General features: G+C 39.5%; 1 protein-coding gene across 4 annotated transcripts in view; it reads left to right on the top strand.

The window, feature by feature from the left end:
• Positions 1 to 8,899: 8,899 nt before the first annotated feature.
• Positions 8,900 to 25,936, top strand: part of NFXL1 (nuclear transcription factor, X-box binding like 1) — a 48,127-nt gene continuing 31,090 nt past the window's right edge. Inside the window, exons 1-11 of one of the 4 annotated variants that reach the window (XM_045834550.1) lie at positions 8,900 to 9,039; positions 9,374 to 9,622; positions 12,278 to 12,454; positions 15,304 to 15,413; positions 17,324 to 17,454; positions 18,919 to 19,097; positions 19,326 to 19,487; positions 19,575 to 19,675; positions 20,316 to 20,430; positions 21,558 to 21,682; positions 22,400 to 22,522. In XM_045834550.1, coding sequence (XP_045690506.1) covers positions 9,376 to 9,622; positions 12,278 to 12,454; positions 15,304 to 15,413; positions 17,324 to 17,454; positions 18,919 to 19,097; positions 19,326 to 19,487; positions 19,575 to 19,675; positions 20,316 to 20,430; positions 21,558 to 21,682; positions 22,400 to 22,522 — 1,470 coding nt within the window. In that variant the 5' untranslated portion in view covers positions 8,900 to 9,039; positions 9,374 to 9,375. Of the gene's footprint in view, positions 9,080 to 9,373; positions 9,623 to 12,277; positions 12,455 to 15,303; positions 15,414 to 17,323; positions 17,455 to 18,918; positions 19,098 to 19,325; positions 19,488 to 19,574; positions 19,676 to 20,315; positions 20,431 to 21,557; positions 21,683 to 22,399; positions 22,523 to 25,936 lie in introns of all 4 variants that reach the window. The other 3 variants (XM_045834552.1, XM_045834551.1, XM_045834549.1) reach the window with 3 other exon arrangements.

The following is a 25,936-nucleotide window of genomic DNA, read 5'->3' as shown; positions in this document are numbered from 1 at the left end:
AAATGGCAAGATTTGACTCCTTTTTAGGACACTAATTGTCCATTGTATATGGAACATCTTCTTTATCCAGTCATCCATCAGTGGACATTAGGTTGTTTCCACGTCTTGGCTATCGTAAATGATGTTGCAATGAGTATGAGGGTCCATATATCTTTTCAAATTAGTTTTTTCATTTTTTTTCAGATAAATACCCAGATGTGGAATTGTTAGATACCATGGTGGTTTTATTTATTTATTTTTTGAGGAATATCTGTACAGTTTTCCATAGTGACTGCACCAATTTATACTCCCACCAACAGTGCACAAAAATTCCTTTTTCTCCTCATTCTAGTGAACACTTATTTCTTGTCTTTTCAATAGTAGTCATTCCAAAGAGAATGAGGTGATAGCTCATCGTGGTTTTGATTTGCATTTCCCTGATGATTAGTGATGCTGAGCACCTTTTTTGTGCATCCTCTTTGAAAAAATATCTATTCGTCTCCTCAGCCTATTTTTGAATCAGATTATTTGTTTTCACATTATAATTTTAACATGATTGCAATCAAATGCAGTAAAGACCTAGATAAGGAGTTTTGTAGCTTGTAATGTTCCCAGTGAGGAATTACAAAAAATATCACAAAAAGGCTGGGTTTCATGGGAAGTTTTAAGAAGAAACATTCTCTTGCCTTTGTAGAAAGTCATGGCATCTGAACTTAGAAGATTACATACACTTCTGTTTAGTGAACCCTGAATCCACCGTAGTAGAGGTGGATGGAGTAGAGTGAATGACCGAAGGGGTGACATGTGAATAAATCGTAGGGGAGGGAGCGAGCATAAGACTCCAGTCCAGAAAGGCAAAGACTGAGAAAAGTATGCTTAAAAAGCAAACAACACTGCAACAGCTAAGAAACTTCATTGGTTAATAGGAGAAAGAATGGAATTGTAACAGGTGGGCACAGGTAACCAGGTTCTTGGTGAGGGGGACAAAGAATTGAACCGAACAGCCAGAGTTTATAGCAGAGAACATGGGAGCAGGCCAACTCCAAGCAGAGATGGACTTCATGGGCCGGAGGGACTCTATTCTTATAGGGAAGATCCTTCCTGGCTAGTTTTGGTAGGCTTTTACTGTGCATGTACAAGTAGTTGTATTATTTTAAAGCTACTGCACATATGGTCTCCCATGATTTTCCCTGATTGACCACCAGGGAAGAGGGCCCCACAATGCTACTGAATTGATCCCCCTTTCTCCTGGGGTCCCCAGGAGAAAGGGGGTGTACTAGGAAAGGTGTACTAGGTTCACCTTTCCCTTCACCAGAGAATTATAGCTCTCCATGTTAGAGATTGGTGAAAAGGAAAGGAATTATTTATTCAAGTTATTCAGACTTAAGAGTAATGACTTAATGTCTTCATCAAAATCCCAAAGTCCCTTAAAACACCCACAAACACACAGAGTCCTTCCTTCCCTGCTTTGCCCAGTCTGGGGTATCGTATCTCAGGGAAAGAAATAGAAGTCCGTGGCTCAGGCAGCTCCCAGTTCTTCCCAGTAATCTGTGCTCGGCTGGTAGGCCTTCCTTGGTTCCTAGCACCATCAGCTGTGTCACCTGGTTCTCTGCTAAAGCTGTGTGGTGATTCTTCTCATGGCTGCAGGGAGGGGGGGTCTCCCCACTCTGGCCAAAGCCGTGTGGTTCTCCTCACTGCCACAGCCACAGGTTCCCTTCTCTGCATGGCTGCAGTCACGTGGTCCTCCTTCAATGATTGCCAAGTCTGGGTTTAAATATCCTTCCAGCTTTACTGGGCTGCCATCATGAGTCTGCGCAGGGGTGGCCCATGTCGTGGAGCCAATCATCTCCAAGCTCTGACACAGGTGCTGTAACCAGGGGGAGTTGCCCTCCAGTTACATCTTGGGGGGGAAGTTCCTTCCATCCCCCTGGCTCAGACCAGGGCCACAGTTATTTAACATACCTATGAAACCAGCTAAAGGTTATAGATGTGTTAAACAACCAAGCCAGAGGTTAGCCGCAAAGCTGTTGCCATGCAAAACAGCTCTCAATGGCCCTGCTCCATGTGTCCCTTCGCCCAACTCACACCTGTGGTGGAGGGTGAGGACATCCTAAATATCTTTCTAATATTTCCTGGACACCTTGAGTTCTGGACCCCATTACAAATCCTTCTTTTGGGGGCCCCCTGGTTGCACCCTCCTACAGAATGACATAACATTGATTAATTCATCACATTGTCTGATACTCTATAAAGTCAAAGCTGAAAATCCTTAGGCCTATCTTTAATGACTAAGAGAAAAAGAACATTTTAAAGCTCATCTAATCCTAAAACCAAGTGTGAGATAAACAGAGTGATCCAGTGGCCCCTGAATACGCCTTATTGGTGGGGCTTTCCTGAGTGTTCGCTAGTTTTAGAACACACAACAGGTAACACGGTACAAAAACTCCAGGAAGGCTGTTTTCACCGGGAAACAGATGATTCTCAAAAGTGGGTATTCAGCAGAGTTTGGATTGAAGAGAAAAAAGTATTTCAAAGCAGAGAGAGGACAGGTGCAATAATGAGGGTGACTGTTTCTAGTGCAGTCTGTTCGAATTCCCTCGATTATGACCCATAATAAGTGACCCATATAAAATGCACTTTGTATCATGACCCAGAAAACACAGATGTAACAACACTTTCAGAAAAGAATACTTACCCTTATGACATGCAATGCACTTGGGAACTTTCTCTATTATCTGTTTTATTTTGGCTCTTTGGAAAAAAATGCCTGTTGCAAATCACAAAATTAATTTCATGATTAATTAATAGGCTACTGTAGGAGGGTGCAGCCAAAGGGTGCCCAAAAGAAGGATTTATAATGGAGTTCAGAACTCAAGGTGTCCAGGTGATTTTAAGATGTCCTCACCCCAACCCCCCAGGTGTGGCTTGGGGGAAGGGACAAATGGAGCAGGGCCATTGAGAGCTGTTTCACATAGGAACAGCCTTGTAGCTACCCTCTGATGTGGTCATTTAACATATCTATAACCTTTAACTGGTTGCATAGATATGCTAAATAGCTGTGACCAGCTCTGAGCCAGGGGAATGGAAGTAACTTCCCCACCCAGATGTAACAGGGGGGCAGGTCCCTGGAGTTACAGCGCCTGCGTGGGAGCTCAGAGACGATTGGCTCCATGACATGGGGCCACGCCTGCCCAGACTCATGATGGCAGCCCAGTAAAGCTGGAAGGATATGAGTTCTGGCATGTGAAGCCGAGTGTGGGAGGAGTCGGAAATGGGGCAGCAGAGGAAGATTGGCGCGGGATTTAAAACCCAGACTTGGCGGCCATTGAGGAGAGAACCATGCGGCTTTAGCAGAGTGGAGAGGACTGCAGCCACTGAAGAGAGAACCATGCAGCTGTGGCAGTGCAGGGAGGACAGCAGCCACTGAGGAGAGAACCATGCGGCTTTAGCAGAGTGGGGACTCCCGCAGCTGTGCAGACACTGTCCGCAATGCAGCCGCCTGCGGCTCCTCTACCGCCCGGCTCCGAGCTCCAACTGGCTCTGCAGCCGTGGCCGCGAGAAGGGGCCACCAGTAAGTGACTCGGGAGCACCGGGTCACTGCCCGGCCGCCGCAGCCACCGCCAGGCGCACGCTGCGCCCGCACTCTCGGGCCTAGCCAACCTTGCAGCCACCTGCTCTGGCCAGGACACGATGAGCTCCGCGCTAGCCCTCTTGGTGCTGCTGCTGCTGCTGCTGCCCTTGCTCTCCCAGAAAGGGGTCCCCCCCCCGCCGCCCCACCCCACAGCCATGAGAAGAATCACCACGCGGCTTTAGCTGGAGATCCTGGCAACACAACCAATGGTGCTGGGAACTAAGGAAGGCCTGCCAGCTGAGCACAAATTACTAGGAAAAACCGAGAGCTGCGTAAGCCACAGACTTCTATTTCTTCTCCTGAGATACGGTACCCCAGACTGGGCAAAGGGGGGAAGGAAGGACTGTGTGTGTTTGTGGGTGTTTCAAGGGACTTTGGGATTTTAACAAAGACATTAAGTCATTACTTTTAGTCTGTATAACTTGAATAAATAACTCTTTTCTTTTTCACCAATCTCTAACATGGAGAGCTATAATTCTCTGGCTTAGGGAAAGGTGAACCTACTACAGGGGGACCCCAGGAGAAATGGGGGTCAATTTGGTAGCATTGTGGGGCCCTCTTCCCTGGTGGGCAATCGGGGAGGATCATGGGAAACCACATGCACAGTAGCTTTAAAGTAATGCAATTACTTGTATATACTCAGTAAAAGCCCACCAAAACTACCCAGCAAGGATCCGCCCTGTAAGAATAAAGTCCCTCCAGCCCATGAGGTCAATCTCTGCTTGGAGTTGGCCTGCTCCCATGTTCTCTACTATGAACTTTGGGTGTTCTGTTCAATTCTTTGTCCCGCTCACCAAGAACCTGGTTACCTGTGTCCACCAGTGACACTACTACTGACAATTTTGGGGGTGGGGAAAACCACTTCCAGGGACTGGTAAGTAGCATTGCCTAGAAGAAAGAATTAACTTTAGCCTTAGGAAGAGATAAGTAGAATTGCCTAGAAGAAAGAAATAACTTTAGCTTAGGAAGAGATGAGGAAACATGTTATAAGGGGAAAGCACACAATAATGGAGGTTCTGGAAGTCTCTTCATTACAGAACATCAAGACAGTAACTCCTCACAGTGCTGTCACTAAAAAGAAACATAGCTTAGTTAGAGTGGTTACCTGTTATTTCTTGATACCATAACATGTGGCGAATTATCCTGCTCCCAGCTGCGCTCTCTCTGTCTCTCTCTCTCTCTGTGTCTGTCTCTCTCTGTCTCTCTCTCTCTCTCTCTCTTCTCTCTTTCTGTCCTGTACGTCAAACCCATTTGCAGGTTGACATTCTAGTTTTCAGAGCATTTTCTTTCAACACATTCAGAAAAATAGTGATTCTTGTACTAGATCACGGATGACCTGCAAGAATGTTTTACACGGTGCATTGAGTTTACTCAGAACCAGAATTTCTGCTAGACTTTAACTCTGGGCTGGAAGGAGGGAAAAAGTCTGTTGATTCCTCAAGTGCTCCAGGGCAGCAGCCCAAGTCTGTAGCAGTTCCTCAGAGGAAACAAGTCAGGTAGAACACTGGGAAAGGGCTAGATCCCAGATCTGCAGCTTTCCAGTCTCTAAAGAGTCTCATGCCCCAAACAGTACACTGGCACTGACTACATTAAACCTAAGGTCTTCCCTCTATAGCATCAGGGAGCAGGGCTAGCCTGATGACTGTCTGAGATAAGTCTGTTACAACAAAGGCTACAAGCTCCTGTTGGAGAAGCTACATCTTCCACTCGTGCACAGGTCCCTAGGCCCTCTCCTGTACTCAAGGACTTTGTCCTTACAATTCGCTCCCTCTCCCCCTGCCCTTCCCCTGCAGCATTCCCTATCATTTCCTCCTCTCTATGAAGTTGTTCCCATCAGTGTGCAGTGGCTCAAATGTAAAAACAAAACGTTTGCCCCCATCTTTTCTCAATAGCTCATTTCCATAGAACAGCTACTGTGATCTTTAAACACAAAATAAGATCTTGTCAATTTCTTGCCTTGTCTTGCTTAAAACTAATTCCCAAACCCTCACCATACTTCTATATTAAGTGGCCCCAATTACCTCTCTGATTTCGTTTCCTACTGCCCTTCTGTGTGCTCATTCTCTTTCAGTTGCCTTGATGGTCCTCCTTGCTGTTCCTCTAACCTACCAAGTATGGGTCCTTTTCTGGGTCCTTGTAGTTTCCATTTCTTCTTCCTGGAAATTGTCTCCCCAAGTATCCGGCAGATGTACCTTCATTCAGGTCTCTGCTCTAATGTCACCCAGCGGGAGTACCTGCCCTGACTATCTGAGCTAAACTGAAACCCTCTTCACCTTACCTCCTGTATGGATCACCACAACTTGACATTATATTTTGATTTGTTTGTTTATTTGTTACCTGTCTCCCCCACTAAAACACAAGTTCCATGGAAACAGGCATTTTATTTCATTTACTGTTATATTTCTAGTGCCTAGAAAGAACTTTGGATATAATAGGGGTTTTATAAATCTTCATTGAATAAATTAATAAATGCAAGAGTTTTTCAACCAATTTTGGGATGACAAAACTCAGCATTCAAACTAAGTTGATTGCAATATTATGATTACCAAAATATTATTTACATATGTAAGTTTGTTGGCTGAGAGTCATACTGACTACAATTTAATTTTACGTAGCCATTCTCCTACAAGGCCCTTTCTATCTCAAACTTTATTGGTATTTCTACATTAGTTTTCTTGAAAAAACAAGTAAAGCAAAAACAAAAAACAAAAAAACCTGCCTAGGAAAGTCAACCTCCTTATGTATTTATATCCTTTCTTTCTTAACACTTTTCCCTTTCTTTGTTGTTGCATCCACTTTCATTGGTCATATCCATATCCAGTATTTCAAGTAAAACATATAAAATGTATACACTGCCTGTATCAGTCTGGATCTAATCAGGAATGGAAACCACATAGTGGGCTAAGTTTAAGATAAAGAATCACTAAGCTCTGATAAAAGAATGACTATAAGGACACTGTATACGGTATTGTTGGGAGAATACACAAGGAAGGACAAACTTGGAGGGGTTTGGAGAAGGTGTAGTTCAGCCCACTGGGTAGCAGACAGGCTTGCTGATATATTCTGGTTACCATTTTTCCGCAGTCCCTCTTAAGTTCAGGTGATCAGGAGCCTATGGGATAGGCTGGCAGAGAATGGGAGCCTAGGCACAGGTGTGGTGCCCGGTCTAGAGTGGGAGGGGTAGCAGGTGTAGAGGATGAGAATGCAGGTGTCAGTTGCAAAGTGAGAGGTGACTCGGTGCCAGTGTGCACATGAGGCCCTTGGGTCGGTTTCCATGAGAAGGCTGCTGGAAGGTTAAGGTGAGGCCAAGAAAAGGCAAGGTTGCCAAACACTGTCACAGCAGGAAATACCAGGTGAGCACCTTCCCTCCTGAAATGTCTCTCCAGTGCCCTCTGCTGAGAAAACGGACATGGTTCGCTCTGTGGAGGTGCTTAGAGTTCTTTCCATTATCAAAGCATATATTGGAGGGTGAATTGGAGCTGAAACAAAATAAACTAATAACTGGCATAATTAGATGTGTTTGTCAAGGATAAATGTATTTGGGGAGCATGTTTAGATATACTGGCAAAAAGAATCCATATCAGAACATGTCAATAATGGACAAATAAATACAATTAAATCACATTTTTCAAATAGCTGCACAATAAAAGTATTCAGATATATTATTTTTTCAATAGTTTATTTTAGAATTCTTTAAAAAACATTGGGGTGTATCATATATAGTAAATCACACAAATCATAAATGTGTATTTTTTAGTTTTTACATATGTAAACAAAATTTCTCTCATTTTACAGCTGAGAACACTGAGACACAAAGAGATTAAGTAACGTGTGTGTGTGTGTGTGTGTGTATGTGTGTGTGTGTATCTCCAGAAAAAGTCTGGCCACTGTTAACCTGGCAGCCAAGGAGAGTGGCCTGGAATGTACATGTGTGAACAATGATGACTTCTCTGTACTAGTCAGTGTGGGCGGTAGATACCACTGAGTGAGCATGTGTACTGTGTGGCCGTCACATTCAAAATGACTGAGTAGAGCAACGAATCTGCATCACACTTTGCATTAAGCTTGAACATTCCTCTGCACAAACTATTTGCATGATTCAAAAGGCTGCTGCTATGGGCAACTGGTGACTGGCAGCTTCATCAGGACAACATGCCTTCTCATGTATCACATCTTGTGCAGAGGTTTTTTTTTTGCAAAACATCAAATCATTCAGGTGACTCAGCACCTCTATAGCCCAGATTTGGTGCCCTGCAATTTTGGGCTTTTCCCAAAATTAAAATTGCCTTTGAAAGGGAAGAGATTTCAGACCATCTGTGAGATTCAGGGCCAGCTGATGGTGGTAACTAGGAGAACTGTGTGAGGTCCCAAGATGCCTACTTTGAAGGGGACTGAGGAGTCATTGTCCTATGTACAATGTTTCTTGTATCTTGTATCTTCGTCATTAAATGTCTCTATTTTTCATATTACATGGCTGGATACCTTCTCAACAGACTATAGATGATGTGTGTGTGCAAAACACATTTTAGTGACTGGCATTTAATAAATGCTCTCTAAATATTAGATATTAATGTAGAAGAATTAAGTTAAAGGGTTGTGTAAGAATTGTGTAGTCCCAAGCAATCAATATATTTCTCAGCCCCAGAGAGAACTCCCCAAATTTTGAAATTTATCTATCTATTGGGAAACTCAGAGAAGTTAAAAGATTTAGGTCCAGATTCTGAACTACTTTCCTTAATAAAACCTACTTTAGAGAGCTGCCATGAAAGTAAAAAGTGGCCAGCTCAAGAAAAAACATGGTCAATTATAAAGGAATATTATAGGCCTTAGATTTAACTTCTACAGGGCATTAACAGTTCAGAAGAGTATCTGTTTCCACTCCAGCCACTTTTCCACAACACCCTCATCCCTCCTCTTCCCTGACACCACTTGTGTTCATGTTAAGTGCTGTCTCCCATTCAAGAGAAAAGTTTTCCCCCAGCTAAAAGCCCAAAGGCAAGGCTAAAGACGGTGGGCAGTCCCTAATACACACTCGGACAGAACCGGGTTACTCCGCTGGGTTTAGGCAGCTGCGCAGATGCAGCAGCAACACCTGGCAAGAAGAACCTCTCAGAGGTGAACCTCCTCCCCACCTTGCTCTCAGTTAAGACCGCAACCCCGCCGGAGGCGCAGAGCACGCCGGGAATTGTAGTTTTCGAAGGCCCAGCTCAGTCTGCGCTGCGTTCGGAACTCCTTCCCACACTTCCCCCCAACCCCGCTTCTCTCGGGACACACCCGGATGAGGAAGTGGCCAGTGATGCCACGCGTTCTGCTGGCAGCAGGCGTGGGCTTCTGGGAGTTGTAGTCGTTGGGGGCGAGCACCGTCTGTAAGGAGACGTAGCCTTCCCTGGGGTCCACTACTGCGCTTGGATCCCCGCCGGAGTCACCGGGTCAGTCCGCTGCTCTCGCCTCAGGGCACTCCCCATACGGGTGAGAAGCTGCTTTCCTTCTCCTCCTTGTCCTCTCGGGCTCTGTGTGCTCCTTACCCCACAGGCAATATCTCTGCCTAGTTTTCTCCCTCTACGGTCCATCTCCAAAGCCCGGGGTTAGCGGGCACTCGCTCTCCGGGAGAGACAGGGCCGCGACCTTTTCGAACCCGGTCCCCGCCTCGAGGCGACCCTCTTCAGTCGGCCCCTCCCACCGGCTTCTGGGACCGCCCCGCGTCTCCCCGCCTCGCACCGCTGCAATCTAGCTTCTTCCACTCCCTCTCTTTTTTCCTTTCAGGGATGGAAGCTTCCTGGCGCCAGGTGGCCGGTGGCCGAGGCCGAGCCCGAGGACGGGCCAGTGCGGCCCCCTCCTCAGGAAATGGATTCCATCTCCGCGGAGCCGGAGGAGGGCGAGAGAAGGGGTCGCCGGGCGCCGCTGCCCCCGGCCCCAGTCCCGGAGGCGCCACGACCGCTGCGGCGGCGGCAGGTAGCTCAGCCCGGCGCAGCCCCGCAGGACCCGGAGCACTGCAGACTTCCGTAGCCAGTGGTGAGAATGGCTCCCGCCCTCCGTCTCACCTGGACGCCTGCTGAGGCTCTGCCCAGTTCGAGCCGCCTGTGCCCCTGCTCCCACCCTCTACCTTTCTTCTCCTTGGGGGGGGTTCATCATTGGCCGCACCTCTCAAGCCTTTCAGGCAGCTACTGTCTTCGTTATTCTAGGCAGAGTCAAATCTTAATTTAAATATCTTTTATTTTCATTTTAATTGATGTTAATCTTTGCTAATTCTCTGCCCAGTACTCTTCCCTTCGCTCTTTTTGCCTACTGACTCTGGACCCAAAGTTGCAAATTGTGGTCGGGAGGTCTAGCCTATACTGTAGTTTGGTTTGGTTAACACAGGCTTTAAATCTGAATTGGTCCCCCCCTTTTTTTCTTTTTAAAGTCTCATAAAAACCTGTTTAACATCTTTTTTTTTTTTTGTAAAATACTCTCAAGACTTAATGGTAACAGTCAGTAGGACTGAGTCGTAGAAATCCCATTTACATTGGGCTTTGGCACTACATTCACGTTGTCTTTCCTACTTCTGGGGACCAGTCGTCATTTCCTATCTTTACCTGAGTGTCTATGCCCTGTAAACTCTTTAGCTTGTGGTACTTTCTTGGTTCCTATTCACAAATTTCACATCTTTTACTGGATGTAGCTGGTGTGGCCTTTTCCGGCATGTCAGTGTCCTTAATTCGCGGCTGTGTTTTAGCAGAGCCTGAGAGCATGCACGCAACAAACACGAAATTGCCTTTACCAGTGGAGGAGTGCACGGGGCCACCAGAGTAGCCCCTGAAATGAGTTCTGCGCGCCGGCGTGTGTGTGTTGGGATGCATTTTTTTTTTTTAAGATTTTATTTATTTATTTTTTAGAGAGGGAAGGGAGGGAGGGAGGGAGAGGGAGAGGGAGAGGGAGGGGAGAGAGGGAGAGAGGAGGGGGAGGGGGGAGAGAGAGAGAGAGAGAGAGAGAGAGAGAGAGGGAGAGAGACATCAATGTGCGGTTGCTGGAGGTTCTGGCCTGCAACCCAGGAATGTACCCTGGCTGGGAATCGAACCTGGGACACTTTGGTTCCCAGCCCGCTGGGATGCATTTTTCAGAATGTATTTTTTGGGGCAGAAGCAAATTGAGCTTCCTAGTGCTTTTTTCTCCTAGGCTAATTTTAGTTAGGTGATGTTCTGTTAGCTTGCAGTTACTGAGTTTCTATGGTGGTGGTGAGGTTTGTAAGTTGGAAACCTGTGAACAGTTTTGGTAAACTTCCCTGGATTTTGTGGGTAGAAAGCGAGCATTCTCAACCTGGATAATTGAGATTGGAGGTTGCTTTGTCACCTTTTCTTGAGATGCTCTTATGTGGACATGTTGATCAGGATATGAAAGTTTTTATTATGTGTTGTAACTCAGACTTTTAAAAAATGTATCCTTAACTGCTAATTTCCCATTTTCAATGACATTTAACACCCCTCTTAGTGTACATCAAGTTTTGAGGCACACAGCTTATAGATATTACTTTTCTCCTGATACTAAAAGATTCCTAGGTAGGCACTGTACATTTTCCTCCAGTTTTACTTGAAATACTGGCCAACCCCCAACCAAACTGGCTGCAACAAGAAAGGGAAAACATTTTGTGAAGGAAAGAAAAGATAAAACACCATCTAAAATAAGAAAGCTAATCTTAGTAGTAGTAGTTTCAGTCATAAAGTGAATTTTAAACTAGTAATTAAAATTTTCAAATTAGCAAATATAAAATCCTCTCAATATGGGCCCTGATGAATTCAGATTGATTCAGGATGTTTGTGTCTCCTTTCTTAAACTATGGTTGTTGTCCCAAAGAGCTTATTAACACTTAGTACTTGAAGAAAATTCCCATGGTCCTTGCTCTTGAGGAGTTTGCAGCTTCACTGAGAATGTGCAATGAAGTAATCTAATTCTTTTTGAATTATTATTTAACCAAGTAGTGGAATAAGAAGTACAGACAGTGCTAAAGAGAAGAGTGGAAGAATTATCCAAAATTTAGCATTTCTCTTTGGAAGGAAGTTGTAAGAAGCATATTTTCTGTGTTAGCAACAATTTGTGTGTCGTTAATATTAAATATTTATGTTGTGTGTCTATATTTTAATAAGGGCAAAAAGCCCTTGAGCTTTCTAAGAGGCTATACATTAAATAATGTCTGTTCAGTCTTCGGTGGGCCCGGCCAGGCTGGGCTGTGGTGTGGAAGAGGTGGTTTTAAAAAGCACCTGCCTCTGGCTTGCTTGGATGTGCTCCCATGGGCATGTTTCCCTCCTCTTAGAAATCACTGTGGACAAATTTACTTTTAAACATCCCATTTTAATTTTTGTTAATGTCCTCATTTTAAGGTTGATCACCAGGGTTTTTTTGGATGTTTTTATCATACCTTTGTAATATTTTAAATTGATTTATTCGTCAGTGTTCCTAGAACAACTCTGCATTTAGCAGGGTATTTTACAAAAGTGTAAGTTTTCACTGTGGCATTCCCGTTTGTTGTATATCAAGAAATTCGAACATACTGTTTTTCATGGATGATCGTAAAATAGAATGCTCCAAAGATGACTTTTAAATCTGGATTAAAATGATTGCATTAGTACATTATGACTTGCATTTTGAGAGATTGTTTTGTGGAAATGAAAATAATCTTTTTCTCCCTGTAAGCAGAGCTAATGTCTCAAAGGAAATTTGAGGAAATCAAGAAGGCTAATCAAGCTGTGGCAAAGAAACTTGTTGAAGAGCACTTTAGCTCCTCCTCTGAAGAAGAAGGAGATGAAGATTTGGAAGGAAAACAGGGAAAAATAGTTGCTAATACATTTATAACATATACTACTCAGACAGGTACGGTATCTTTTAAATTTAGACTTTTTTGATATTAATGAAAATATATTCCTGCTTCTTTAAAAACACTTTTACTCTATATGGAATAGTTGGTGCATCTTAAGAATGAGCATTTTTGTGTTTTAGAGTTGAATTTTTGTACATTTAACTATTTGGGTTATATGTCATTGACATTAATCTTTCTGTAAAGCAAATGGAGTGGCAATGTCCTTTACAGCCTTCGAAGCTGTCCTACCAACCAGTGTGTTTGGTTGGTGTTTCATTAGAATGCTGGGAGGGGGCACCAAAGCCCCCTGTGAGGTGAGTGGGTTCAAATTGTTCCTGGTTATGATTTGATTGCTCTTAAAGACTTTGAATACTCTTAAATCTGTTTATTTTTTTCTCTTTTGCATTGTAAAGTACATTTCATTTCTTGACTTCATTTTATATCTTACAACTTTTGAAGTTCATACTTTTTTTTTGAAGCTACATACTGAGGTTTGACCTTTACAATTACATTATGTGTTGTTGATATCCAGGTTACTCTTAAAGCCATATTTGGAGTCCAGAACTTTATCAGAGAAGGTCATCCTTTTTCTCTGAGCACAGCCTTTGAACTTTTGTGATTCTCCTCTCAAATTTCAGACTTAGCAGGGTCAACTTCCTAACAGGTATCTCTACCTTGCTGGCCCACAGACACATCAAACGTGTTCAAAGATAACTTATTTCTCTTGCTTTCTTGATCTCAGTCAGTAAGTAGCACAGTTTTCCCAGGCACACACCCACACCAGAAATCTGGGCGCAGGGATGGCACACAGACGATATGAGTGAGTTTCATTCACTACCACTGCTCTCCTCTGCCCGCATCAGACACAGCATTCTTTCCTTCTTTCTGTTGACGTGAACACTGACATTTAAGAGCAATGTAATCTAAATGTTACCAAGTCCAGCTGAGTTTTACTTCCTAAATTTCTTCAATCCCTCCCTCTTCTCCCTATATACTAACATTGCCTTAATTCAGGCCCCTATGACTATTTAATGTGTGCATTAAATTCACGTAATAGCTATGAGGTAGATACTACTATTACTATTATACTATTTTAAAGATGAGAAAAATGAGATAGATACATAGATAATTTGCTTAAGGTCATTTTTTGGTTTACCTGCTCTACTGGCCTCTTAACTGGTACTTTCTGCTTCTAGTCTTGGCCTCCTCATACTCATTTTTCTTTAGTTGCCAGGGTGAGCTTTCCAAAATGCATGACTTCAAATGCCATGTGATCCACCATAACATTTTGGGCAGTATACTCTATTGCTGAGGCCAAACTTTAACACAATTTTAAAAGAAATCTTATATAAATCTTATAAATGTAAGGTTAGACTTTATTTTGTTGAGGCCTATTTTATCTTGTTCTCATTTTCCGTTATGTGTTAACTGTAAATTAGATGAAATTTAAAATGTTATATATTTGTTAAAGCCAGCTATGCGGAAAAGCAAACTAAACACACAGAATGTGATTATGAAGTCTGCTTTTAAGGATACTCTTTAAACTTTAATGTTTATTTAAAGTAAAACAATTAGCCCTGGCTTAGTGGATTGAGTGCTGGCCTGTGAACTGAAAGGTCGCTGGTTTGATTCCCAGTCAGGGCACGTGCCTGTGTTGCAGGCCAGGTCAGGCCCCAGCTGGGGTCGTGGGAGAGGCAACTGAGGGCAACTGATATATGGCTCACACACTGATGTTTCTCTCCCTCCCTTTCTCCCTCCCTTAATATCTCTCTAAAAATAAATAAAACAGTTGTTTTTAATAATTTTATAATTTATAGTTTTGGGAGTGATTTTATGTATATTTTATTTACTATCTTAAATTATATCATGGCAGAGCAAGTTTTTATAAGTGCTGTGTTTCTTTAGATGATTTTAGAAAGTAAATATTTAAGCATCCTATTAATTTTTCTTTTTGGTTAACTTAAATTTTGATTTGAACCATTTTATTGCCATAAGCACTGTACCAGTGATAGTTTATACTGTTGCTCAGTCAGCCTCTGTTGAACAATCTGCAGTGTGTTAAAGGTATGAAGGTTTATTTCTTTTACACTGACGTGACTCGGATTACTGCAGTTTTGGTGTCGTGTGCTCTTTGGGTAGTTTTTCTGCCTTTCATTTTGTTTTTACTCGTTATTTTGGACTTTTCTATTGTGACCCCTTGCTGCAGCTTATAATTGTTAAGAGTCAAACTGAAGTGCTTTAATTTTATCATGTATAGAATGAAGATAAAAATTTAACACATTTAATCCTGCTGAAACCCTAATAGTATAGTGCCTAGAAAATAAATGTGCAATAATTGCTCAAGAAAATATAGTTTAATTTTTTTCTTAAGAAGTTCATGTTTCTTTTTTAAGCAGAAATAGTTATTATACTGTAATGACCTCAGGATCTTTTTATTCAACAAGTTTTTATTAGAATATTCTGTGTGTCAAACACACAGGTGTGCTTATATTTAGGCTGAATGGCTCTGTTGACTTTTGACATTGGGGCTCTTTCACTTTGCCTTTTCACACGCTTTCCCTTGTTACTTGGTTCTTGCTGCTCTTGCCTGTGACTCTGCCTCCACCAAATTTGTGAAGCACTGTAACAGCAATGAAAGCAAGTATACTCCGAGAGAGTTTTTAATCAGATATGTAAGGTTTAAATCTTGGACTTTGTGACCTCTTGGCAGCTCGCTGGGTACTTTTCTTAAACTTCTAATTTTAATCTATATTTTGAGCAATTGATACTGCTACACAGTTCTCACATATTGTACTTCTTTTAGTGAGTTAGTATTATTTTCAGATGTTGCTTAATATGAAGTTTTCAACTTTTAACTTTCTAGATGGAGATACACGTGAATTAGAGCGAACAAAGCAGTATGTACATGAAGCTTTTCAAGCAGGGGCTATGACATGCTTAATTTGTATTGCTTCAGTGAAGAGAAACCAGGCAGTAAGTGTTTCTCCTTATCTGTATTAATGTATCTGCCCAAAATATCTTATGTTGTATTTATAATATTAACCATTTATTGTGCTTTTGCTTATTTTTTTAAATGCTTCATTGGAGAATTTTAATTGGTCTTTATTTTGTAAATCTGTAATTTAAATAACTACCTCTAGTAAGCATCCATTATTTTTAGCACTATTAATGTAACCGAAGCAAGTATCTTCAGTTTTAATGTTCATGTCAATTTGATAAAGCATTTTTAACACCTTTGTACATTAGAGATTTCCACAAATACTGAAATGTTAAAATGGACTATATTTCACTACTTTCAGCAGGTTGAAAAGATAGGCATGGTCCCTGCCTTCAAGGAAATAGAACCTAGCAGTGACCACGGCTTATTAGGCAGCTTTTCTTGTGTTGAAGGAACTGTGGAAAGTGACTAGAGTCATTGAGGAGCGATGGATTCAGTCATAACTTACAAATTTAGAGTTGCGTTGGCCTGATGGCAAAGTTATTTATATGTAAATTTAAAAGGACATTAATGGAGCAATTAAGAGGAAGTGATGACTGGATGTGATAGATGCAACATTCAGACCTCAGATTAATCCACTGCTGTTATAGCTGTGTTGCCTAGAGGAAGAAAATTGGGCCAAATGAAATGGGTTGCTCACATAGAGTGAATCAGGAATTTAATATACACAGGATAGGATAGTGTAGCATATACCTTTGGTGCCCAGAGTCACATATGATTGTTTTTTTCTGATTTCAGCTGTAAGTCTCTCCATGTGGGGATATAGTCCTACCTCAAACAGTTGCTCTGTGTGTGTGTGTGTGTGTGTGTGTGTGTGTGTGTGTTTGTAATATCAGGCTCCTCCTTGGGAACTGACTCAGCCAGTACAGGGGTGTAGTGCAGAAGTAGAGGGGAGTTAATGTCCCTTGGGGTAGCATTCCACCACAGGTAATTGGTGGATGAGTGCCCAGCTTCCCCTTTGTGAGGGGTTTGGGCTGGGGTAGCCCTAGGTATGTTTTAAATGGTTCTTTAGAGGATCCCTAGCAGGACAGAACTTTGGCTCTTAGCAGTAATCATCTGGACAGTGTACCATTTATTGGCATTTCCTCTTCCACATTGTGTCTTCTCACTCCTGTATTTCATGTCTTTTTTCAGTCACTGATTGGGGAGGAACTCAGCTAAAAAGTTGGCCTTTCTTTTTAAATGCTGTTGTCTGCTTATGCAATATACGACATGTCTGATTTTATTAAACAGTTGAGAAATGCTATGATGAAAAAACTGATTTTTGTCAATTACATAAAAGTATTCATAGGTTTTAAAAATTACTATTATTTCTTAAGCTTTTAAATTACATGTTCTCAAGTTTTTTTGCGCATCTGATTTTTAGAATTTAGCATAAGAGCTAGATTAATAGTTTTAATATAACACAAAAAGCAGTAATAGAGATTATATGTAGTTTAAGGATTCTTTGAAGTGTCATTTATAATTGGAAATAACCTAAATGTCTAATAACTAGAAATGGGTTAAATAAATTATAGTCTGTAAATCTACATGAAATATTATACAGCTATAATAAATATGTTTTATGAATATGTTCGACAAGGGTGAATGCTTGTACTATGCTAAAAGAAAAGGCTATGAAATTACATAGCAGTCAGTACAGCATGACCTCATTTAAAAAAGAAAATGAGATACACTAAAAAAAGAGACCAGAAATTTAGGGGTAGTTATTTCTAGTTGAATGAATCTGGATGGCTAATAATATTTTTCTTACTGTAAGGAAAAGTTATTGTTCTTTAATCCTTAGTTTGCTCTTGAAAATAATTTACTGTGGTGCTTAAAGTATTATGTAATTATCAAGGGAAAATCATCGCATACATGTTAATATCCGATACTTTTGTCTTAGGTTTGGAGTTGTTCAGGATGTTTCTGTATATTTCACATGCCCTGTATTCAGAAGTGGGCTAAAGACAGCCAATTTCTGGTATCTTCTTTGACGGATGATGATTTTGAAAAGAGAGATTATCCCTGGCCTTGGTAATTTTTCTAATTTAGTTGGAATATCAAATTATAAAATAAATGAAAATTGTATCTCATAAGTTGCTTTATTGGCAGTTTTAGTATCCATGTATGGCTTTCAATTAGTCACTGGATTTGTGAAGATATGGGACTTAGGAATGGCATTCATTTCCCAATTTGTATAACTACTAGTTCCTTTCAAAAACTAATAACTATTCAGACTCTTTTTTCCTTGCAAAACAACTCCGTTGTTACCCTTTTTAAACAACTTTCATTTCTTTTATATGTGATTAGAATTCTTCGTAATTCTGGTGCATCTCTTCTGGAGTTCTACATTAATACCATATTGTATAAGACCATCATCGGACATATTTTGATCATAGGCTTCCCAATTTTGTCCTCAAAAATCTTTCAAAACTGTAGGTGTATATTAATAATATTAATTTTTCTACATTTGTTTTATTGGGTGGCTTGTGATTCATGATTTAATCTTGAACTTCAGTTATATTTCCAAAAAAAGTGAGGGAAAAGAAATTTTATATTTCTGCTAAGTAAAGACAAAAATTTATCTGTATTGGCAACAAAAATGGTAGATTTACTTTGAAGATAATGAAGCATAAACTTCAGGAGCTCTGTGTGGTCACATAAATACTCACTTTTGTAACTTTTTTCTTTGTAATTTTGAGTCCTTTTTCTTATCAGATGCCCCCAAGTTGTATAAGATTCACGCTTCAGAAAACCTGGATCTACATCAGACCTCCCCTTGTTACCATAAGTACTGATATGCAGGGTGGGGCAAAAGTAGATTTACAGTTGTTCATATGGAAAATAATACAATAATTAATAAATAATACAAGAATAAACTCTGTTTCACAGACTCACAATTGTAAACCTACTTTTTCCTCACTCTGTATTTATAAAATTGTGGTAATACAGTTTTAAAAAACATTTTAGAGGTACTATAACTTTGTGAAAATAATTCTTTGTCATTTGTGAGAGATTTTATTCCCATGTTACCAAAGGGGATATGAAAGTTAGTTGAAATAAATGGTACATTCAGACTTCTTTTACTTACATGGTAAAGCCAGGACATAGCTGTACTCTTGATATGTGCTATTTACTGCAGTAGCAACCAGCCCCCTGTGGTTATTTACATTTTCAAATATTATAAAAGCTCTGTTTCTTTCTCAGTTGTATGCATTAGCCACATTTCAAGTGCTCACGAGCCATGTGTGGTTAAGAACTATATCGGACGTGGCAGATACAGAACATTTCCATCATCTCTGGAAATTATATTGGACACAGTTGTTCTAGGCAGTTGCAATTTATTTTAGGAAAATCTTGTTTTTCACTAATATAAAAATGGAACAGAGAGTGCCTTACATAAAACTAATTGAGTGTAATATCTTTCAAAGTATATTTATGTTTCTGTCTCTTGTGTCACTTAAAAATGAAATTAACTTGAGTAATTCTTCTTTGTAGTCCAAAATGTAGGTTTGAATACAAACGATCGGACACACCTAGTAGGTACTATTGCTATTGTGGAAAGGTAGAAGATCCACCTTTAGATCCGTGGCTTGTGCCTCATTCATGTGGCCAAGTATGTGAGAGAGAATTTAAACCTCCTTGTGGCCATAAATGTTTACTCCTCTGTCATCCAGGTGAGTTATATATTACATTTGTAATTGTTCGTGGGTGGTTATTTGTTCTTAGGTTGAGGCAAAAAAAATTGTGAAAGTTGAATTCAGAACCTAAGTTTACATAAAAAAATATCAAAAGGAAATGCCTTTTAAACTGTCAGCAAGGAAAGCTTTGGAAATCACTGATAGGTATAGGAATTGAAAATTATCTTTGACTTCTGATTTTTTCCCCCTTTTGTTGGATTCTAGGGCCCTGCCCTCCTTGTCCAAAGATGGTCACAACTACTTGTCACTGTAAGAAAGCCAAGCCCATCCCTCGTAGGTGCAGTGCCAAGGAATGGTCCTGTCAGCTGCCATGTGGGCGGAAGTTACTTTGTGGACAACATAAATGTGAAAATCCTTGTCATGCAGGTGAAAGGTCATACTTGTTAGCCAAAGTCAAAGCAGTCAGTATTGCTTTTATAATGTGCCTGTGCTAATTCATCACTGTGGTTTTAGGAAGTTGTCCGCCCTGTCCGAGAGTTAGTAGACAGAAGTGTGTCTGTGGCAAACGAGTAGCTGAAAGAAGCTGTGCAAGTCCGCTGTGGCACTGTGATCAAGTAAGTGTATGTGTGTTTTGAGGGGATGGGCATTAAAGAATACGGAAAACAATCAGAAATGCTAATTAGGATTTAGCTAGTTACATTTAGTTGGATAAAAGGAGAGGAGGAATAGTAACTCAAATTACATTCATTTGAGGAAACTTTTCCAGTTTAGTATTTCAGTTACTGGAGGGAAATTTTTTTTTCAATGCAACAGCTGTTTGTTGAATTTTGTACTCAGTACACATGTACTTTCTTGCTAGCTCTCCCTCCCTTTCCCCTGTCTTTAATCAGTATCCCATCCCACTTGAGTTAATCCAACGGGGAAGGAGGATTGATGTTGTAGATTGTTAGTCCTAGAATTGGTGTACCACTTGGAAATCTTTGGTGGATGGCCATATGAAGCTGTATGTACTTTTTTCCTGTATTATATTTTACAAATATACTCTTTGGTGCATAGGAATGTGTGTGTGTGTGTGTGTGTGTGTGTGTGTGTGTGTGTGTGTTTATAGAGAAAGAACAAATTATGAGGAATATAAATTGCTTATTCATAATTGAAAAATGGATTATATACAAATAAAAAATGGATTATGTTAGTACAAAGTCTTTTTTGATAACTTTTAAGTCCTTCACTAGTGCTTATTACGTATTATTTTAGGTATGTGGGAAAACACTGCCATGTGGTAATCATACATGTGAGCAAGTTTGTCATGCTGGTGCTTGTGGAGAATGTCCTCGATCTGGGAAAAGATTCTGTCCATGTCAGAAGTCAAGTAAGACTGTTTTCAAATCTTTAATGGGATATGATTATTCTTTATGCTAACTACTTTCCTAATTAGATTTCTCTGCAAATTCATAATGTAGTTTCAAATTGTATGTTAGACTTTTGTACATTTGGACAAGTAGATAATATAGCATGTGGATTAAGAACTCAGACTTCAAGCCCTGGATGGCGTAGCTCTGTGGATTGAGCGCGGGCTGGGAACCAAAGTGTCCCAGGTTCGATTCCCAGCCAGGGTACATGCCTGGGTTGCAGGCCATAACCCCCAGCAACTGCACATTGATGTTTCTCTCTCTCTCTATCTCCCTCCCTTCCCTCTCTAAAAATAAGTAAATAAAATCTTAAAAAAAAAAAAAAGAGAACTCAGACTTCAGAGTCAGGCATATCTGGGTTCAAATCCCACCTTCATAAACTCTGGTGTTCTCAAGTTAAATGGAGACAGTAAGAGTACCTTCTTCATAAGATGATGGTGAGAATTGGATGATAAAATGCTCATAAGGCATTTATGTAGTGCCCAGCACATAAAGGAAACCTATTAATTCCAAGCTATTGTCCTTATTGTGTATTGGGTTACAAATGAATTTAGTTTTGGTTGCTTGGAGATAGACAGACATAGAAAGGTTGCGGTCTGAGTCTGCTTCTCTTGACTTGCACCAGTACCAGCACACATTGACAAGATTGTTGCCAGTCTTGTCCTAATGTGTTTATGTGGAAGGTGAGGATTCTTATGTTTTAAAATCTACTACTTTTTTTATCCTGTGAGGTTATTAAGAGCAAATTGTTTTTATAATACTATATTGTGGGATTCTTCATAGAGGTTATTATATGATATTACTTACTTCTTCAGATAACTATTTCTGAAGTACTTAGCTTATAGAAATATGTTTCTTTAGGATGGTAACTTGTCATGTGTCAAAATCTTTTTAACTTTACATTGAATTTACAAATATTAGAGGTTATTTTCATTAAAGTTAATTTTTTCCAATAGTTATATAGATGCAAAAAATTCATAGTTCGAAAGGGCTGTCATCCTTTAGGGAGCCAAAAGAGCATGGTACGTTGTTAGTGCTTTATAGCAATGTAGCTTACTATTAACATTGACTTTTTGTCTGCTTTTAGAGTTTTCTTTGCCTTGTACAGAAGATGTACCAACTTGTGGAGACAGTTGTGACAAGTTACTTGAATGTGGAATCCATAGATGTTCACAGCGTTGTCATCGAGGTCCTTGTGAAATATGTAGACAAGTTAGTCATCTTCCGTAGTAATTACTAATTACTTCTATGAGCTCTCTTTTACAGTATGTCAAATGGCAGTGTCCTGTAATTGTTTTCTAGTAGTTAGTTTTATAAACATCTGTGTCATGATCTGAGTGAGTTTAGTGACCTAATGTGTATGGAGAAGAAACAGGACAGTATGCCAGCAATCATATCCAAAAATCACCTTTTGTTTCTTTTTGCTTGGTAAACGTTTCAACATTCTCATTTTTATAGTCCACAGTGGGGTTGTTTGTTCCAAGCAGACATTCAAAGCAATGATGAATTAGTCTTACTGATGATGGAAAGAAACTAATGCCTAGACTTGAGACTTTTAGGTTATATATGTGTCACTTTAAGTCAACAAGTTGCTTATTATAAGATAATCCAGTTTTCTTGCTTTACTGAGACAAGATGTGCAGACATCATGGTGTAACTACATGTAAGTGACTTTAAGGTGTAGTATTGTTGTACTGTTTAGTATTAAATTCCTACTAAATTTAATAATGGAAATTCATATGAAGTCTCTTAGAAAAAAAGATACCAAAAAATATCTTAGAAAATTCATCTTTAGTTTTGGTGGAGGCTTTCATATAAATTTGTGCTTAAAACTTTTCTCCTTCACTTTTTAGGAATTATAAAAATTACAGGGTGAAAAAAATTACATTAACAAAGTTAGTTTTAATAGTATTTATTTGCTTCTTCCAGGAAGTAGAAAAGCATTGTCGCTGTGGAAAACATACAAAACGAATGCCGTGCCATAAAACTTATCTCTGTGAAACTAAGTGTGTTAAGATGCGTGACTGTCAGAAGCATCAGTGTAGAAGAAAGGTATGTGCAACAAGCTTAGGTTACTGCTTTAAAAATTCTCTTGAATTTTTCCTTTGTGAGGCTGTGATAAACACCATCTTTTTTTTTATATGTATTATTTATTTTTAGAGAGGGAAGGAAAGGAGGTAGAGAGAAAGAGAAACATCAATGTGTGGTTGCTGGGGGTCATGGCCTGCAACCCAGGCATGTACCCTGACTGGGAATCAAACCTGCAACACTTTGGTTTGCTGCCTGCGCTCAATCCATTGAGCTATGCCAGCCAGGGCTGATAAACACCATCTTGACATGTTCCTCAAATGTCTAGGCATATTCTATGCTTCCTATATGAAGTATTAATTAATATATTTTTTAAAGATTATATTTATTTAGAGGGAAAGGAGGAAAGAAGAGAGGGAGAGAAACATCAATGTGTGGTTGCCTCTCACACATTGGTCCCCAGATTCCCAACTGGGGACCTGACCCGCAACCCAGGCCTGTGCCCTGACTAGGCTCGTACCGGCAGCCCTTTGGTTTGCAGGCCAGTACTCAATTCATTGAACCACACCAACCAGGGCTAATTAATATTCTTGATTAATCCTAATTGTTTGTATTAGTGGGAAGTCTTACCAAGCTTCTTAAATGACAAAGTTTTTGTTTGTTTGTTTTTTTTATCATGTGGTTAATTCTGTTTGGTTCTTAAACTATTTTTGTTCCCTGACTGTAGAACATCATAGCACTGTTAAGAGTGATAGTCCATTTGCTAGAAGAGGCTTAACTTTTATTGTTCAAATCTTATTTATAGACATTTGGTTCAGTAGATGGTCAACTGGAGTATTTTACCTAGCTTGTAAATTTGCAGTTTTGGGGGATCTTCTTTATCTTTATGAATTATCCCTTAATCTCTAAAAGATTCCTTGTTCTTAAATCTGTTGAAATACAGTGGTTTCAGCTTTCTTTTGCTTAGTGTTAACATGGTATATCTTTTTCATTCTTTTACTTTTAACTTATTAATACTTTATGTTTCAAGCGGTTTTCTTTTATACAGCATTTAGATATTTTATCCTAGCAGAATGATTTTTGTCATTTAATTCAGGTATAGATCATTTACATTTAATGTGATCTTTAATATGGTTGGATTTAAGTTTATCATTTTGCTATTTATTTTTTATTTGCCCATCCTTTATTTCTTTTCCCTCTGTTGTTAATTTCTATTTGAGTGTTTTTCAATTATTCTATTTTAATTCCTTTATTTGATTTGTCATATATCTTATACCCATGTATTTTGTAAACCCTAAATGCAATGTATTTTTGCTCTAAATAATCAGGTATCTTTTAAAGAGATTGGAAAAAAAATTACAAAACGTAGTTTTGTATATTTATTGTCATTACTTTTGGTGTTTTTTAGTTTTTTTAAATATTAACTTAGGTTTCTATCTGGTTCATTTTCTTTCTATCTGAAGGATTTCCTTTAACATTTCTTGTAGTATTGTTCATTAATTCTTTCAACTTTTGGAAAATACCTTTAGTTTGTGAAAGTATTTTACTTAGAATTCTAATTTGACAGTTTTTCCTATGTTTAAAAGGTGTTGCTCCACTATTTTAGCTTGCAATATTTTCTAAAAAAAAAAAAAGTGTGCTGTATCTTTGTTCCTCTGTTTGTAATCTATCTTTTTTTCCTTTTGCTGTTTAAAAAAAAATTTCTCTTTATTATTAGTTTTTAGCAATTTGGGTGCTTCCTGTTGTTGCTTTCTTCATGTTTCTTTTTTAAAAATATATTTTATTGATTATGCTATTACAGTTGTGCCACTTTTTTCTCCCCTTTATTGTCCTCTGCCCTGTGCCACCCCTCCCACGAGCATTTCCCCCCTTAGTTCATGTCCATGGGTCACACATATAAGTTCTTTGGCTGCTCAATTTCCCATGCTATTCTTAACCTCCCCCTCTACAAATAGTTTTGTACCTACTATTTTTGTTGTTTCTTAGGTCTGTGGATTTATAATTTTCATCAAATTTGTGAAATTTTCAGTTTTTTGTTTAAAATGTTTTTCCCCACCCATTGCCTTCTGAGGCTACAATATGTATGTTATACTGTTTGAGGTCTTACAGCTCACTGGTGCTCCATTTATTTAGTTTTTTAAAATTTCTTTGTTTTAGTTTATAATAGTTTTGCCTTCAAGTTCATTAATTTTCATCTGCTTTGTCAATACATTTTTCTTATCACATCGTTTATTCATCTCAGATATTTTTTTATTTCTGAGGGTTAAGTTTGGGTCTTTTCTGTATTTTCCATGTCCTTAGCATGCTTGTATCTTCTATCTTCATGAATATAGGGATTATATTTATAGTGGCTATTTTAATGTTCTTATCTAATAATTTTTATCATTTATTTGTCATTCTGGGTCTATTTCTGTTGATTGATTTTTCTTCTCCTTTTGGGTTATATCTTCCTGCTTATTTGCCTGCTGGGTAATTTTTGATTGGTTTTCAGACATTGTGAACTTTATACTTTTGGGTGCTGTTTTTTTGTTGTTGTTTTGCTTGTTTTTTATTTTTTTGTATCCCTGTAACTATTTTTAAGATTTGTTCTGGGTTAAAGTTAAGTTATTTAGAAACCATTTGGTCTTGGGTTTGACCAGACTTCTGTTTTATCTAGGCCCAAGTTGGCACCGCTACTGAGGCGGTAATTATTCGAAGTACTCTGTGCCACTCCCATGTATTAGGAGGTTCTTCTACTCTGACCACAGGGAACACAAGCTATTCTCTGACTTGAATAATCTTTGGAAATTATTCTGTCTTCTTCAGGTGGTTCTTTCTCATATTTTGGGTAGTTGCCAGTCACACAGGTACAGACAGGTATTTGGCCCAAAACTAAAGGCGTCTGTTTTGGAGTTCTCCAGGGCTTTCTCTGTATTGCCACCACTTACCTAAATTCTAGCCACACTGGCCTCTGATATGTGGATTTTGTCTACTCATTGTGGTGGGACCACCACACTCTGTGATCTTTCCCCTTGTGCTGCAGCCTAGAAACCTCCAGGTCTAAACTGGTGCTACCACAGGACCCACTTTGTTTCTCTTTTCTTAGGAATTGCTGTCCTGTGCTGCCTCATTTTCAAATATCTGAGAACAGTCGCTTCATACATGTATTTTGTCTGATGTTATAGTTGTTTAAGGCAGGAGAGTAAACTGGCTATTGCTTATTCCACCATGGCCAGAAACAGAAGTGTCTAAAGGCTTATTTAAGTCATGGACCACACACACAACCTTCTTTTCCCATGCTGCCACTAGCAAAACAATAGGCACATTGTCTCAGTAAATATTTGTCTAATTGAGTGAACTGTTTCGATTTTTAGTTGCTTTTCAGTAAAATGTATTTTGTTTTGAGTTATTTTTATACACTGAAACTTGTTCTTAAAGTAGGTTTCAACCCTAAGTTTC

Source organism: Phyllostomus hastatus, unplaced genomic scaffold, assembly GCF_019186645.2.
Source record: "Phyllostomus hastatus isolate PE091 unplaced genomic scaffold, TTU_PhHast_1.1 phas_contig_196, whole genome shotgun sequence".
NCBI classification, from domain to species: Eukaryota; Metazoa; Chordata; class Mammalia; order Chiroptera; family Phyllostomidae; genus Phyllostomus; species Phyllostomus hastatus.
This window is presented reverse-complemented; position numbering and strand designations above follow the sequence as displayed.